This window comes from Tripterygium wilfordii, chromosome 8, assembly GCF_013401445.1.
Source record: "Tripterygium wilfordii isolate XIE 37 chromosome 8, ASM1340144v1, whole genome shotgun sequence".
NCBI classification, from domain to species: domain Eukaryota; kingdom Viridiplantae; phylum Streptophyta; class Magnoliopsida; order Celastrales; family Celastraceae; genus Tripterygium; species Tripterygium wilfordii.
The window spans coordinates 115,077-131,869 of record NC_052239.1 but is presented as its reverse complement, the minus strand read 5'-3'; the positions used below and the strand labels follow the sequence as shown (position 1 = coordinate 131,869).

Here is a 16,793-nt window from a genome sequence, read left to right as displayed (position 1 = left end):
TTTGTTGTTTTTATCCCTTGGCTTAAACAAACAAATCATCATTTTCTCTCCACTCTCTCACGGAATTTACTAAGGTCCACCCCATCAAAAAGAGTGGACAACGTCCACCCCATTACAATGAGTGCCATGTGTCTTCGATGGCTACGATGGACTTTTCACAGGTGATTGTACCCCCTTCCTCCCTCTAAAGGGAATTTTGACAAAATCACAATCTCACTCTAGAGACACTGAAAGAGAGTACGCAGCTCTCTCTTCCTCCCACTCTCACTGCGATGGAGATGTTCTTTTACTTGGTGTTTGGGGGGTTGGGGGCACTCGTGCCAGCATTGGAGCTCAGCAAGAACAACAAGGATCGGATCACCACCTCTGCCGCTTTCACTTCCTTCAAGAACAATTACCTTGTCGTTTACTGTCTAATGATGGGTATTTTCTACTTTTCTATATGCAACATCACGCTCGATCTCATTCTCTACTTTAGATCTTACTCAATTACGGTCTCTTTTCTTGGTTATTACTTATTCATCTCATCTATTTTTCCTCGATTCTTTATCAACCCCTAGTACAAGTTACCATTCTGTAAGTTTGTGTTACCGGGATTTAAATCGCACTTTTTAAGCATCCCAACTATCGAATCTGGGCTACATCACTCGTTTATTTGAGCTTTAACTGACAATAAGAAGAATGATCGACTTTTGGGCAGTTTCTTGGGATTTGTGCCCTTTCTTGTTGTTTACATTGTGATTTTTGGGGCTGTGACACCGGATCTGGATTATATGTTTCTGTATGTGGTTTATGGCTTGTTGGTACCAGACAATGCGGGACAGGAAAACTAATCAGCTTTATTGGTTTTTAATAATTATTGAATGTTGAGCTTCTTGTTTTATGGTGATGAGCTTAACACAACAATGTCAGTGGGCGTGGAATAAAGCAGCCCACAGTGCTGAGTTTACCGACTTTTTCCTTCCAGTTGTTGTCTTAGAAATATTATGGAGGATCACCATTTTTTAGGAACTATGTTGTTACTTGTTAGATCTTGCTGCTTTGATGTTACTCATGCATTACATTATACTTTTGCTCAATCTAAATGTACAAAACTACTTTACTGCACCAGATCCAGAATCATGGATCAAATATCTGTCTGGCACATTCAAGCACGAACAATTTCTGATCAAGGCTGAGTAGTTTAATGTTATTTTGATAGTGGTTCCTTGTATTTAATTTATTATGGAATATGAGATCTGTCTGATATTGGACATGTTTGTTCCTGTACTCATTAAAGAAATATGAATGTGCTTGCAATTGTTTGCCTGACTATGTACTTTCTATGTGGCAATAGCTGGAGACTGGTTGCAGGGTCCTTATGTCTATTATCTGTACAGTACGTATGGCTATGGAAAAGGGGAGATTGGACAGCTTTTTATAGCTGGTTTTGGGTCTTCCATGTTGTTTGGGACTATTGTTGGTTCTCTTGCTGACGAACAGTAAGATTTTCCTCTAATATGAGTTTTTCCCCCTTCCGTTGTCTCTCCCTCTTCATGAATGGAATACCTTGTGCTAATATTTGATGCTTTTATCTCTTAAATTCAGGGGCCGAAAGAGGGCTTGTGTGACATACTGCATTACTTATATACTGAGTTGCATCACGAAGCATTCTCCTCAGTATAAAATTTTGATGATAGGCCGTGTTTTGGGAGGTATCGCAACTTCTCTCCTGTTTTCAGCATTTGAGTCCTGGCTTGTTGCAGAACACAATAAGGTGAAGAATGATATCTCTGTCCTTACTTGTCATATGCATCATTCTTTGCTACTTTAGGAAAAGGAAAGAAAAAATATTTTGGGTCCTATATATTTGAATGTGATGTCTGCCAGTAGTATCTATGCTATTATATATTAGGGGAATTTGAATCGTCAGTGTTGAATTTGAATATTACAATAGGTAAACAACTTCAGTGCTAAAAAGCTCCCTCAGTAGGCGAGGTCAGAGACAAAATGTACATAGACCTTATCCCCACATAATATGTGGAGAGGCTGTTTCTAGAAATTGAAACTGTGACCTCTAGTTGACACTCATGCAACTACTCTACTACTGAGCCACGTGTTTGCATGTGAATTTGAATATTACAATATCTAATTTTAATTTAAGTCTTCCCTTTCTACACACTCTCCATAACTATTATCTTTAGTCCTTGCAACTTGTTAAAAGTATCCATTCTGGTTTTACACCTCAAGATGCACCTTTTAGTTTTGCATCATTGTTCTGCTATATGCTTGCCTTTTGGTGATAGGCTGGGCTTAGAATTCCAACTTCTTAGAGGATTTTTTTTTTCCCATTTTGGTGATTGTAAAGAATTCAACATCCGAAGTCCTAAGGGTTGGCTATACGTTTATAGCCAAGAATGTAATTTTAGGTGGTTTTTTTTTTTTGTATCGAGTTCACATGTTATTTTGGTTTGTTCCTTGCCACGATCATTTTGTACTTCCCTATTCGTGTTGTCTGAAGTCTTAATTAGGTTCTACCATTCAATGTTGCATTCAGTGCATTTTCCATCAGTTTTGTTAAAACCCAGTGAAAGTTTTAATCATTAAGTGATTTGATTTCAACCACTTGATTTCAACCACACCACTTGAAATCTTAATCATCAAGTGATGTTTGATTTCATCGACATCACTTGAAATTTTAACTCCTCAGCTTTCTTCTTCATATATGCAGAGGGGCTTTGACCAACAATGGTTATCATTAACTTTCTCCAAAGCAATATTTCTTGGCAATGGTCTTATTGCTATCGTGGCTGGATTGCTAGGAAATTTGCTTGTCGACACTGTTGCTCTTGGTCCTGTGGCCCCCTTTGATGCTGCTGCATGCTTCCTTGCAATTGGTATGGCTATTATCTTATCATCATGGACAGAGAACTATGGTGACTCTTCAGAGAGCAAGGACTTGCTTACACAGTTCAAGGGTGCTGCAGTGGCAATTGCTTCTGGTAAGATGCATTATGTACTTTAAGCTGAATAATTTATTTGCTTAGGGCAAATTTTGGCAGAATGAGTGCCTAGTTGCTATTACTATTGGTTGTCATCCTCATCGTCACACTTTTACTTTCTTCCTTAATTCATCATTTTTGTCATTCAGATGAAAAAATTGCATTGCTGGGTGCAATCCAGTCTCTGTTTGAAGGCTCAATGTATACCTTTGTATTCCTCTGGACGCCTGCTTTGAGCCCAAATGATGAGGAAATTCCCCATGGTTTTATTTTTGCAACATTCATGTTGGCTTCTATGTTGGGTAGCTCTCTTGCATCTCGTTTGATGGCCCGTCCGTCCTCTAGAGTGGAGAGCTATATGCAGATTGTTTTTGTGGTCTCTTCGGTGTCGCTTCTTCTTCCTATTGTAACTAATGTATGTCTAAGGTTTCATATCTTTCTGTTTTTCATCTTCTTCTTTTTTGTGATTTTGCTTTGTTTTGCACTTATCTTTAACTGCACTAATTTTGTACAGTTCTTGGTGGCACCTTCTAACGTGAAAGGTGGAAGCATTTCCTTTTCCGGTTGTATCCAGCTTCTTGGATTTTGTACTTTTGAAGGTTGTGTAGGAATATTCTGGCCATCCATTATGAAGATGAGGTCCCAGTATATTCCTGAGGAGGCCAGAAGCACCATCATGAACTTTTTCCGCATCCCTTTGAATATATTTGTGTGCATTGTGCTTTACAATGTAAGTCCCTTGCTTAACTAATAGGCCTGCGATTTCTTTATTATACCAAGGTTTTGAGGGGATCATCGTGGCCCCGCCCCGCCCAAGCATAGCACCCAAAAGAAAAGTAAGAGAAAGCTCTCTCTCCTTATCTTATTATTTGCTTTCATGTGAAGGTTGATGCATTCCCTATTACCGTCATGTTCGGTATGTGCTCGATTTTCCTCTTTGTGGCATCTATCTTGCAGAGGCGGCTCTTGGCCATTGCAGATAAGCCAAGTATGCTCCTCACTCTTGTCATTTTCTAGTTCTGTCAAGCTTTTATATAAATGGAGTACACTGGGTTTGTTTCAAGCTTGTGGTGTTTGTGTTAAATTAATATGAATCGCGGCAGTAGTAACATTAAGTAGTTGAAAATTTTGTGTGGCCAATATCCTGGAACCCAAACTTCCTGGTATAATCGGATCATGAATGTCCAAAATTTCTGTCCTTATTTATCGGTTCTTATAGTTGGCATTTTCTAATGGTACAGAGACACAAGAATGGACAGCAATGAAGGAGCATGATACTGAAGCAGAGCCCTTAAACATATAATTGAAGTTGAGCAGGCAGTCCTCCAGGAAATTTTGGCAGGTTGATATTGAAGCATACAAGATAACAGAAGACGACAAATTGCACTCCATAGAGCAGGTTGAAAAACAAAAAGGTGGCAAATTAAGCTATTGAAACTGTCTTCAGTTATTCTTATATTGACACAATCCATGAATTACTTTATATATATTTTTCTTTCGTGTTATCATTTCATTGTAGGAAAGCTTAAGCAAGCATTCATCTGTTTCCGTAATTCTGATGTTAATTCTTTTGGAATATGGGTTTATACTAGCATCCATGAAGAGTACAATGTTTTGTGGACATTTTATTTTATTTTATTTTTAATTTTAATTATCTATTAAGTGAAAGCTTCACATGCATTTTCTGGTTGCCTATGCATGCTGCTCGGGTCATTTTAATTTTTAATGCTAGCTAGAAAGGTCTAAGTGGCGGTCAGTCAAGTCGGCATGAGGAATGTATTTAGATTGGAAATGAAATCGAATATAGATTTTCTGATTCATATCTCAATCCTCAATGTTGCTATAATATGCTTATTGTCATCTACATATTCATTTGTTTTGTTTCATTATGCTTAATCATCATGGAAAATACCTCAAAAACACAAGCAAGCATGCATAATAATTACCAACTTTATGATATCCTTCCACCAAATGGACGAGGCTCAAATATCAATATCATAGTGGCAATTCGGATGGTTTAAAACAAGTCCCTTGTGCCACAGCGGCAACAAACCATGAGAAGAATGTCAACAACGGAGAAGGCCCGAACATTAAAATCCAGCCCAGGATTTCAAGGCAAATACGTTCTGTATTCAAACTATTTTAGTCTTGTTAGTTAGTACCAGCCCAGTCTGCAGAGCACTGGGCCACAATTTGCTTATTTATAAACCCTGGGCCCAATTGATAATACTGTGAAAAATGTTTATGGTAGTGATTTAGCACCGGAACAAGACGCCAGTTGATTCATCATTTGTGTATTTTTTGTACACGGGGTGTCAGGAACAACACACGTGCGTGTCGACACTCAGGCTCGATCACCTAGTTCAAAAGACAAATGAAGAGGATCGATCCAAAATTAAATATTTAGTACGTGTTAATTATGCGATACTAAATAAGCTCAATTCATCATATATGAACATTGAATTGAATGATGTTTCAATTTCCATGAATTTGGTCACGTGGCAAGATTTGTGAGGATTGGATTCCCATGATAAACATATATATATTGTTCCATATGCTTAAATTGCTAGCTACTTACTTATTCTAGCAATTATATATGTTGTGTTGATATATTATTCTTATCTTGATAGTCCTTTTAAGTTGACTCTGAAAATGTGGAATAAGTTGAATTAGCACTAATGTTCTTCCTATATATATATATATATATATATATATATATAGAGAGAGAGAGAGAGAGAGAGAGAGAGAGAGAGAGAGAGAGAGAGGATGCCTGTAAAAGATGTTCAACGAGCTAGAGCCATGAGAAGAAGCAGTAGTACTAGCCAATTTAAAGGCTCCCAGTCCCTGGAGAAGTGGACATGGCGTGATATTGATTTGGCTCATCTTTATTGCAACCTCAGAGAGAGAGAGAGACGAGCCGAATCAATATCACTCTTGTGTGCTTCTTCTTTATTTCTTTAGCTAGCTACTGCATTTCTTCGTTACTATCACGAACTGAGAACTCAACTGGTTTACCAACGTAACAGGTTTGTACGTATAAATGTTTCTTTTTTTTGAGTTAATTGTTAGAATAGAAGATGTCTATATATATATATATATATATTTTCAATAATTTTATAAACAATTACAACTCAAGCCATCTTTTATAATTAAGGGCCGGGGAAGGAAGGAAAATTAAGGACATATGAATGAGCAGGGCATATATAGATAGTTTTACTATAAATCGACTCTACAAAATTCCAAAAAGCAGGTGATCAAAAGCTATACCATGATTCTCATTGAGAAATTACAGGATCTCGATCTTTTCATGTGAAGCTTTAAATTTCATCTCTTCTCTTGCGACTTCTGTCAGAAGCAAGAAAAACACATGAATATCTTCTTTGTCCTCAATCCAGCTTCAACCTGCTGCATTCCTCGATGATCTGTCTTTCTTCAGCTGCCTTCACTGAGCTCTAACTCAATTAAGTCTTTTAGCTGAAATGTCTCCTAGGTCAACATTACCATGAATAACGCAGCTAGCCTCCCAGCAGCCTCAACACGTACTAAATCAGGTTCCATGGGCATGTTCTTAATTAGAGGATTTGAATTAGATGGTCTTCCTGAGCAGGTCTTTTATTTGATGGGTAAAAGGATACTTTTGGTCCCTCACAAATGGGTTGTATAACAACTCAATCCCTCACGTCCCAAATGTAACAATTAGGTCCTTGGTCTTTGTAGACTGTAACTCGGTCAGATTTGGGACAAATTCGGTCAATCAACAAGCTGACCTGTCACGTTGACCAAACAGAAAATAATTAATAGATGAGCTGCCATATTTACCAAAACCGATTAACCACAAGAAGGTTTAGCCTGAAGAAACAACGACGGTGCGCCACCACTCGGCGATAGAGGGGGAAGGTTCAGCTGGTGAAGAGATTGATAGGATGAAGTCTTTGATGAGGAGCAAACCATCGGCCGTACCATATAAGGTAAATGTTGATCGGAGAGGAAGAAAAGACGGGACCCATGTGGTATCTGAGGTCAACGAGGTTGGAGGAGAGGGTTCTGGGCAGGAGTTTTGGGTTGAAGAAAGATTCAGGTTTTATGTTAAAGGTCTGAGCTTTATTAGAGGAGATAGTTGTAGAAGATGAGGTGGAGGTGGAGGTGGAGGGAGAGAGGGGAGTATATATAAAGGGAGAGTGGGGGAGAAGGGTTGGAGACGATTGTCACTGGGCATGGCCTTGGTGGCAGAGGTGGCGCCTGTGTTGGGGAACAAGAAGCTTCTAGGGTTTTCTCGGATTCCATTCAGAGAGACCAATAGTTAAAGAAAATTAGGTTTTTTTTACAATTTATTTACTTTGCATAAAGTGCTATGTGTAATTTTCAAATAAAAAATTTTCACATATGCAAATGTCAATTAAAAAAAGGTTTTTTTAAAACTTTTTGATGCCACGTCAGATGATTTTGACAGTATCTGTTAGGTCAACGTGACAGGTTAACAAATTGACTGACCGGATTTGTCCCAAATCTGACAGAGTTACAGTCTACAAATATCAAGGACCTAATTGTTACGTTTTGGAACGTGAGAGACTGAGTTGTTATATATCCCTTCTGTGAGCTAGGGACCAAAAGTATCATTTACCCTTTATTTGATAGATAGCATCGATGAAGTTACTACTACTAAGTCTATGAATTATGAATTTAGAAATGAAAAAAAAATTGATAAGACACTTTTTCATAGATTCATTGCTTGTTCCAATTGCAATTCCAATTAATTAATGACTCGACACCCTTATAGAATAAGTCCTAATGACACATAATTTGGCAACTACAAATGTCATGATTAATTGATTTCTCTCCCCACGTGTAACATATATATATATATAATATCATATCATTTTCAATCGATCACTGGCAACAAACAAATCAATTAACGAGATCTCCAACCTAGCTATAACGTATATTTCATTATGTAGGTGCTTCCCCGCTCTAGATTAGCTACACTACTACTCACTCTACGTACTCCATATTGATTCTTAGAGATATGCTTGGCTTTTTAATACCGACAATCACATTGTTATTGCCTGCCAGGTAGAGGTCATATTAGAGTTTGCTCAATAGGTTACACCGTTTGTATGGCAACTTGCAGCCCTATAGGGTTTTAGGCTGCCGACACTTTACTGGAAATTGATTCTATAAGTATACACTCTATAAGCCTTTATCCAGTTGTAATGGAATCACTTTAATAATTAATTTTGGGTTATATTCTCGTTGCATTTTGAAGCAACAGTATCCCTCTCCCTCCAATGCTAACTCATTGTCAATGCATTAATATTCCTTGAAAAAATCAACAAGTAGGGACTTATCACTTATATATAGATGGCTAACTACTGCAAATATTTCAACTGATTTGTAAACTTTGTCAATGAAACCCTAGACATTACAACCTGACCAAGGAAAGAAACAAACCCTAATGACGACCGACATAAGCCAGTCTGTAAAAGCTTTAGGCCATCCTCAATTAACAAACTTATAACATCAAAAAGGAAAAAGAAGCCAATGGATGTTGAAAACATAAGTTTGGCAAGAAAGAAAGGGACCTGCACCATGTGGTGGTGCACAACCCATTCACCATTCACCACTCACGAGTCACGGCTTTAATATATAATACAGTACCCTATATCACATAGCTAGCTACTACTGGTAAAAAACTTGGAAATAAGACAATCATATAACAAATAATAAGTATACAATATATGAATAAATATGGCCAAGGGTCAATATGTTTACGTACAAATATTATATATATTGGAGGATTTGTGGAGTGGAGAAAATCATTATTCCTTTTATATGTAGCACGATCACCTAGGGGAATGTTTGTGGGTCCTCTTTACCAATCCAGAAGAAGAAAAAACCAATTCTGGTTACACCTTCTTTAACTTTCAAGTTTCAACATCCATAAGAATACGGACATAAAAAGGAGTTTTTTTTTCCCTCCCCTTTTTTAAATCTAAATTGGGTTTCCTATAAAGTGGAAAGCTAAAGCTTAGTGTATCGGCCAACTAAATAGTAGGCACGTTTATTAACCCTAATCTATAAATATGTAGAGAGAGTTCTTCTTCATATATAAGGCCTAGTTACCAAAAGAAAAGGATACATAACGTCTGCCTGTGAAAATATTGCCTAATGGGTGGCGATGATTCTGGTTACATACTCCCAATGGATCCTAATAGCCCAATGAAGGGTTGCTTGTAATGGGGCAAAGGTATTAAGCTCAAGACTCAGATGTTGTTGAAACTTGAAAGGACCTGACAATTATGACTTGTTGGCAAAGCAGAAAAGGCATCAAAAAAAAAAGAAGGTGAAAACAAAAGTAAAGGTTTTTGCTGCTGTAAAGGATCGACAGCCATCACGCCAACTCAAAATAAAAATATAAAATAAAACCTTTCATCAGTAGAATATCAACATTATCAAAACCCACAAATCCCAGTACTTGTTATATATACTATTTAAAAGGAAAACAAAACGAACTTTAATTTGTTCATCAAACTCCTCACATACCTGAGCTAATATTAATATATATCTCTCTAACTAGTAACTAGCTATAGCTACTAACCTAAATCATTCATGGTGCAAGCCTTAGAGCAACTGTTTCTCTCCTCCTCTTTAAACATGGATCTTCATTTCTTGCAACACCCATTTGAAGAAGCCAACCTAAAATAAGCTTCAGCCTTCAAAAACCCACATTGATCATCAGATAGTAATATTTCAAATATCACAAGACAAAAGGAGATATTAATTAAGTAGGAAAAAGAAACTCATTTACCCCATCAGTGCTTGGTCTTAATTAGCTAATCAAACTCCAAACAAAAAGGAAAAAATTTTTAGAAGAAAACCCAATCAATATTTCCAACTCATGTATTCACTCTCCTGTTACCATCCACCACCCAACATTCCTTGCCAGTACCCAGTTGAATATCCTTGCCCTCTATTCTGCTCAAATTGATCAGTATTACTAGTGGTAGGAGGAGGAGTAGCACTAGGAGGGTTTGGAATCTGCTTCATATCCTCCATTGGAAACAAAAGCCTTGCTGTACTATTGCTAGTCTCTTCATGTAGGGTAGTATTAGTACTAGTTCCATTATACCCATCACTTTGAAACGCCTCCAAGGAGAAATCGAGGGTTGTAGGTTTGTAGTCTGGCAAGGAAAACCCAGTGGCAGTTGAGTAAATGGTGTTATTTGAATCGGCTGAAACAGGCATGGACATGAAGGAACTCATCAGTCCTCTTGAATTAGCAATTCCTCTCTTGAGAAGCTCCACGGCTGAGAGATGTTGCTGATCATGATGTTGGGATGTTGTACTAGGAGAACTAGGGTTTTGAGTTTTAGGTATCTCATGAAGTAGTAGTGGTGGGTAAGCTAGGTTAAGATATTGGGCTTGATGATGGATCTTATTATTAGGGTTTTGATGAGGAAAGCCAACAGGTGATGAGGTGATATTCATCATAAGATCATGGTGATCAGGAACCTTATTCTTTGAAAGAGAAGAAGAAGAAGAAGAGGATGATGAAGAAGATGAGGATCTCTTGTTCTTTCTAGAACCACCTCCCACGGGAACATTTCTCAGAGAGCCACCTTCAGTCCAATACCTTCTACAAGTCTTGCAGAAATATCTTGGTTGAGAGAGATTGTAATTGTTGTAGTAGCAAAACTTGGTGTTAGTTGAATTACACCTTGGACAATTCAAAGCTTGATCCTTTTGAGGTCTTGCTCTTCTCTCTGCTGCCCCCCTTGAACCTTCCATGGATTTAACCACTCCAACACACTAAAATAAAGACAGGAAAAAATAAAGCCATAAAAACTTCATCAATCATCATCCAAACAAAAGTAGATAAAAGCAAGAAAGTAGAAGCCAGGGGAAAACCAACAAAGACACACAAAAAGCAATAAAAACGAAGTTATACCAACTACTTTTATTTCTCTAGCTTCTTTTTCATCAGATGGTGGGAAAAGGAAAATGAGAAAAGTGCAGTACTTTCAACTTTCAAGAACATAAAATGAAAGCAGCAGCAACATAAGAATTCGAATATTAATGGGTGCTGCACAACAAAGCAAGAAAAGGCAAAACTTGTTTAGGGTTAATATCAATCAATAAGGAGAAAAACCCACAAAAATTAAAGCTAATAATTGGCCTGGAATTCCCAAGAAAAGTGAGGGGAAAAAAGGAGAGAGAGAATGGATGTATTTAATTACAAATTACAGTTACCTGAGTCCACTGGTCTGCAGCATCCATTGATTAAGGGGAAGAAAAAGAGAGAAAAGAGAGGGAGGCTAATTGTAATTGGAGAGTCTTGTCTTCAAAAGTAGAGGAAATAACACATACTTTTCTCAGTTTAAAGCCAAGATGATGCACTTTGGACTTTGGAGGATTGAAAGGTGGTCTCTGCCTGGTCACCCAATTCCCACTATATGTCTATATCTATATGAGGAGAGGAGAGAGAAGGGGGTATTTTTGTCTTTCTGATAATCTTTCGTTGTCTAAAAATTAAATATTATATTACTACAAAAACACTTTTGTTTGCGTATTTGCTGTATCCCTGGACATGTCTTTTTTTTTACTATTGTTCAAGAAGTATATTATATTATCAGTAGTCAAATCTGCTTTGGTTTGCTTTTGCTTTGAGAGGCTGTCATTGTTGTGGGCATGCACTGTGGACTTTGGTGGATTCTTTTCTGACCAGTGAATGGGGAATGATTCTTCTTCATCTCAATTTTATTATATTCTATTATTGTTCTTTAATTTTCCCAATTCTTGAGTATCATTTTTCTTTGGCACTAGGTAAGTGGGTACTGTGCATTGGTTAATTTGCTTTCAATTCACAACCGAATGTAATCCAGGGACATGAAAAAATTATTTCTGCTAGTCAGCTAATGTATGTCATCAAATCCACATTTATTCCTATTAAGTATCTTTCACTTTAAATTTTCTTAAAAATAATCGAAAAAAAAATAATACTAGAAGATTAATATTTATTTAGGATGGAGGAGATGTGTCGGATCTCAATTCCTCCCCCCATCGTCATGGACAATGAGAGTTTTTGAGGAGTTTTTTGCCAAAATAACACTCTCCCTCATAATATGTCTCAATATAACACTCAAGTGAAAATTTTTCCCAAAATAGCACTACATGCCACTACCATTGACGTGTTCTTTATAAATTTTAAACGATCACGCCACCAATAGTGACGTGAACGGTGACTATTGAATTTTAAATAGTCACGCCAACTTTGTTGGCGTGACCTCTCTCTATATATATGTGTGTGTATCTTAATGCATATATGTATAGATATATATATATACACACATATACATGTAATATATATGTGTACATGAATTCTCCTACGTGGATTAAAAGTGTGGATCAATTTTGTGGACTTGTTTTTCAACCATAGATATGGTGGGTCCCATAATAAATATGTGGCCCCCACTTATGTTGTGCTTTATCACAACCATTGGATTTTGGTCTATAAAGTTGGTTCACATAGGAGAATTCCTATACATGTATATATACACACATATATAGAGGAATTATCCTATGTGAACCAACTTTGTAAACTTCAAATCCAATGATTGTAATAAAATAAAACAAAAGTGGGGACCATAAATTTTTTATGGGACCCATCACATCTATGCTTGAAAAATAGGTTCACAAAGTTGGTTCACATTTTTGGTTCACATAGAATAATTATTTTGTATATATATATATGTATGTATGTATATAGATGTATATATGTATGTATGTATATATGTATGCATATATATTTCTATATGTATGTATGTATATAGATGTATATATATATATATAGATAGATACATATATATGTGTATATATATGTGTTTGTTTTGTTCATTCACGCCACTCCAATTGGCGTGAATGAACAAATATTCCTTTCATGCCACATGGCGTGAAACAAAAATTGCAGTAGTCACGCCATCTGTGATAGTGTGACTAATTCAAAACAAATGGCGTGATCGTATAAAAATTGTAAAGAACACGTCACTGTTAGTGGCGTGTAGTGTTATTTTGAGAAAAACTTTCACTCGGGTGTTATATTGAGACTTATTATGAGGGAGAGTGTTATATTGGTAAAAAACTCGTTTTTTGAGAAAAAACTTTTGTAATTTACAGTAAAACAAGCAGGGGAATAAAGTGGCGGCGGCTTGAGTGTCGAAGCCAGCTCGAGACGAGAGATAGGCACGTGTCATGAAGTGAACGATGAACTGGTAAATGTTCAGTTAGATGGTGAAACGTGTCCCTAACATCATCTAATGGGGAAGATCAAGACAGAGGGAATATTTAGGACATGGTGATGGGTCCCATCAGACCCTCGCACGTGCCTTCAGCCCCATCATCTCAACTCAAATACTCTACTCGAACAAAGCAGAGGAATCTATCACTACCGTCCATGACTGATGACTTGATGACCGCTCCGCAACAGATCAGATGTACACGTAAACTGTCTGTCCCCCGCTGCAGGCTGCAGGCTGCAGCTGGTGGTGCGTTCTCGCGTCATCAGCAGAGCTCAGCGAACCACCCCCTCCCCCCTGTTTTGTTCTTTTTGTAGTTTTCCCGGAAAACACAAACAGAAATGTCCCACATGATGCTGCATATTGGTACAATTTAGGAATACACACACTATTCCATATGTAAACATTTGAGCCAAGCATGAAGTTCCTCTTTGCTCTTTGAAATATTTTTTTGCTCTTTGAAAGTCAAAACATAGCTAGTACCACTTTGATTCCAACATCTGCATGCATTTCCATCATGGGCTCTGATAGTCAAAGTAGTGCTGATAACTTCATCAAATCGAGGATGGTTCAGGTCCAAGGAGTCATTACTCAGATGAAGGTGCCTTGGTGCCTTACAACAAGGTACATATTAATTAACACTTTCATATGTACCAATGTAGTTTTATTAGGGAACAACAGAAATATGTGATTGGTTTTTAAGGGACAAATATCAACCACTTAGGGATTAGCAAATGCAGAGCCCAACTCGGGCATTTTCATTGCCAACAGCCCAAAGCATATAACCAACGAGATTAGAAAGAAAAAAAAACCACGGACCAAATTTTATTGGGGTTACAGTTTAGGACCCCCAATCAGCTAGTTACATAATATTTGCAGCACATACTAATTCAAGGAAATTAGATTGCCTATGCATTAACATGAGCAAATAATCCAGGGTAAAGTACACAAATAAACATTAACGCAGACATTCATGCATGTAATATGGGCTCATTTCAGGCTGGCTAACCGTGGGGTTACAGTTGATGAAAATAGCAGGGAAAGCCCTTAAAAACCAGGTTTGCTTGCAACACAATTAAGTTAGAATATAAATTCCAAGAAAGCAATGCAGTTTCAATAGTTTACGAGTCCTAATCACGATTGTTTGTTTGAACTGAGAGTTCACTCCAAAGATGGTATACCTGTATTTTGCTGCTGCTATTCCAAATTATTGACAGACGCTTTCATATGCACATCAAACTACATAACAATATTCTGAAATTCTGATCACCAACTCAGACGACAATAATAAACAAACAGAAAAATTCAAGACTGGATGTGTAATAGCGTAACAAAATATTGCAAAGAAGTTCATGATGAAGAACAAAAATTCAAGTGAGCTAGAGGAATGTTCTGTCGTAATCAGTATGAAGCACATCATTGGTTGATTCATCGACATTAAATAGATAAACCGAGCATCATATATAAAATCATGAAGACAAAAGAAAACAATCAAACCCAGTCTCATTGAAAGATTTTATCCTTGTTTGTTCTCTTGTTGATCTCCACACACTTTCTTGATAGAAGAAGTGCAAAATTAATCATTTACCATATATTTGAAGCACTAGATTAATTTTCTATAACATCCCTTCAAAAATTTTGTCATAGAAATCCATAAAGCATTAAAGCCTGATGTTGTCCCAAACCTAATAGTTTTTTTTTCCCTTTTCAGATCAACCACATAAAGAATTTATGGAAAAAGGCACACATATGTGGATTACTATTTTATCGTTCATCACAGTCTGACATACGAACTCAAAGAATAGAACATTGTAAAATTTAAAGCCATATGGCAGCAGAAAAACCATCAAAATATCAGTTGCAAATTCCAAAACATGACCCATAAGAAATACAAGCCACCTTGCGTCCTCTGCAATCATAATTCAGCACATTCACAAAAGTGAATTGAAGTTTCACAGAACCAGAAATCTGCCAACACAACCTTCATTTCTGGGTTTGCTTTTGAATTTTGATCGTTGGTTGGTCGTCCCATCAATCTTTGAAAAGACAACTTTAAGAAACCTTAAAGATTAGCACACTCCAAAGTTCTAAATTTGATTTGGTAGTTCTTGCATTTTGAGGTCATATTCCAAGTCACATTAAGATGAACCGTCACCAATGCTTAACTAACGTAACCAACTAGATATAAAGCTCGTCACTGGTGCAATGATATCATGTGACATGTTTTGCTGTATGAAATAAAATATGTTGATTCAACACACAGAGCTCTAATTCTGCAGATGATACAAGAAAAAATTGTCAAACATGAACAAGATAGCACTTTTGTGCTCAGCAGAACAGGCAACAAGCAGAAATAATTTCAGGAGGATTGAGGATCTCACAGCCTGAATTGTAATGCGTAACAGAAGAATATTTAGAGTTGCCTCAACTTAAAAAGGTGGTAGCTTTTAACAGAATACAAGAGTAGCTATCACATCATTAGTTCATTACTCATAAAGATAAGAATAAGAAACTACCTTTTTACTTATATAGGAGCTACATTCAAGGTTCCATGTGACAAATTCTGGTTCTTGGAATATAATTTATCAGTAGCAAAAAACCAATATGTTTCTGTGGACTAACAACATGCATGTCCAGAACTACTTCTCCAACAAAAACCTTTCCAGGAAAGGAGCAATACCTTACAGTGATTGACATATATGTCCAGAAATCCACAAAAACCAGCTCAAAACATTATCTTTCAACCACCAATTCAGTCAAGGAAACAAGCACATATTTCAGAAGCATTCTTCAATATTCCAAAGAAAACCGATATATTATGAGATACACGAGTTATGACCAAAAAAAAAAAAACTCAAAATTCAAGAAACCCATCAAATTTGATCTACATCGAATTTGATAAAAAAGAGAGCAACGTACACCAACAAAGCGCTAAGAATCGCGATCTTGGGTCTGGCTCTGTCAGACAGGGAGATCGACGACGATTTTCTGGCTGACACTACGGTTGCTGAAATTGGAGGAATAGGTGGTGAACATGAGAGGGCGGTCGTGGGCCTCTTCGGAGTCGTCAGCGTCGTCGGAGGTGGAGAGGTTGATGCAGGAGCAGCGTTCGAGGGACGAGAAGAAGGCGGAGGCCACGCTGGTCCCCACCCACGTCGCCATTCCGTTCAGTTTCTCATACGACAGGCACGTACTCAGATTGTCCATGACTTCTCCTTCGCTTAGATTTAGCCGAGGATCCTGCGATGGTGACGATGATTAGGTAGAAAGAGAGAGGCAAGAATTCGCTTGTTGAGAGATCCAGGCAGAAGAAGACACACCTGGCTACAAGCTCCCAATTCCCATAGACAGATGGTGATACATCCCAAGTCAAAATCCAAAGCTGACAAGGTGCTGTCGTTTGTATCGACTTGCTAAGTATAAAAAGCTGTATATACTAGTAATTCTAATTTAATTTATCTTATTTTCTTTTAAATCAATATTGAACCTCCACAAAAAAATACCCAAATCAATAAAAGACTAA

At 37.3% G+C, this 16,793-nt stretch overlaps 2 protein-coding genes and 1 long non-coding RNA gene across 5 annotated transcripts; 1 reads left to right on the top strand and 2 right to left on the bottom strand.

Annotated features, from left to right (window-relative positions):
• Positions 1–272: 272 nt before the first annotated feature.
• LOC120004583 (molybdate-anion transporter-like) lies at positions 273–4,643 on the top strand. The gene is made up of 8 exons (XM_038853951.1): positions 273–423; positions 1,337–1,481; positions 1,588–1,756; positions 2,711–2,981; positions 3,131–3,396; positions 3,496–3,711; positions 3,867–3,969; positions 4,223–4,643. The coding sequence occupies exons 1-8, from the start codon at positions 273–275 to the stop codon at positions 4,282–4,284; spliced, it is 1,383 nt and encodes a 460-aa protein (XP_038709879.1). The 3' UTR covers positions 4,285–4,643.
• A 4,738-nt stretch (positions 4,644–9,381) lies between these two features.
• Positions 9,382–11,411, bottom strand: LOC120003281 (dof zinc finger protein DOF4.6-like). 3 transcript variants are annotated; one of them, XR_005469324.1, is made up of 3 exons: positions 11,229–11,411; positions 9,787–10,787; positions 9,382–9,691 (listed from the first exon to the last, which is right to left on the bottom strand). XR_005469324.1 is itself a non-coding variant. In XM_038852193.1 (2 exons), exons 1-2 carry the CDS (start codon positions 11,253–11,255, stop codon positions 9,894–9,896), a joined length of 921 nt encoding a protein of 306 aa, XP_038708121.1. In that variant the 5' UTR covers positions 11,256–11,411; the 3' UTR covers positions 9,382–9,893. The 3 variants fall into 3 exon arrangements, 2 of the variants coding, with proteins under 2 accessions (XP_038708121.1, XP_038708122.1); XM_038852193.1 differs by having other exon boundaries at positions 9,382–10,787; XM_038852194.1 differs by lacking the exon at positions 11,229–11,411 and adding an exon at positions 10,927–11,207 and having other exon boundaries at positions 9,382–10,787.
• Positions 11,412–15,929: 4,518 nt separating this feature from the next.
• On the bottom strand, positions 15,930–16,744 carry LOC120003985. Its single transcript, XR_005469417.1, has 2 exons — positions 16,591–16,744; positions 15,930–16,510 (listed from the first exon to the last, which is right to left on the bottom strand). It is a non-coding gene; the product is annotated as an uncharacterized LOC120003985 (long non-coding RNA).
• Positions 16,745–16,793: the final 49 nt, after the last annotated feature.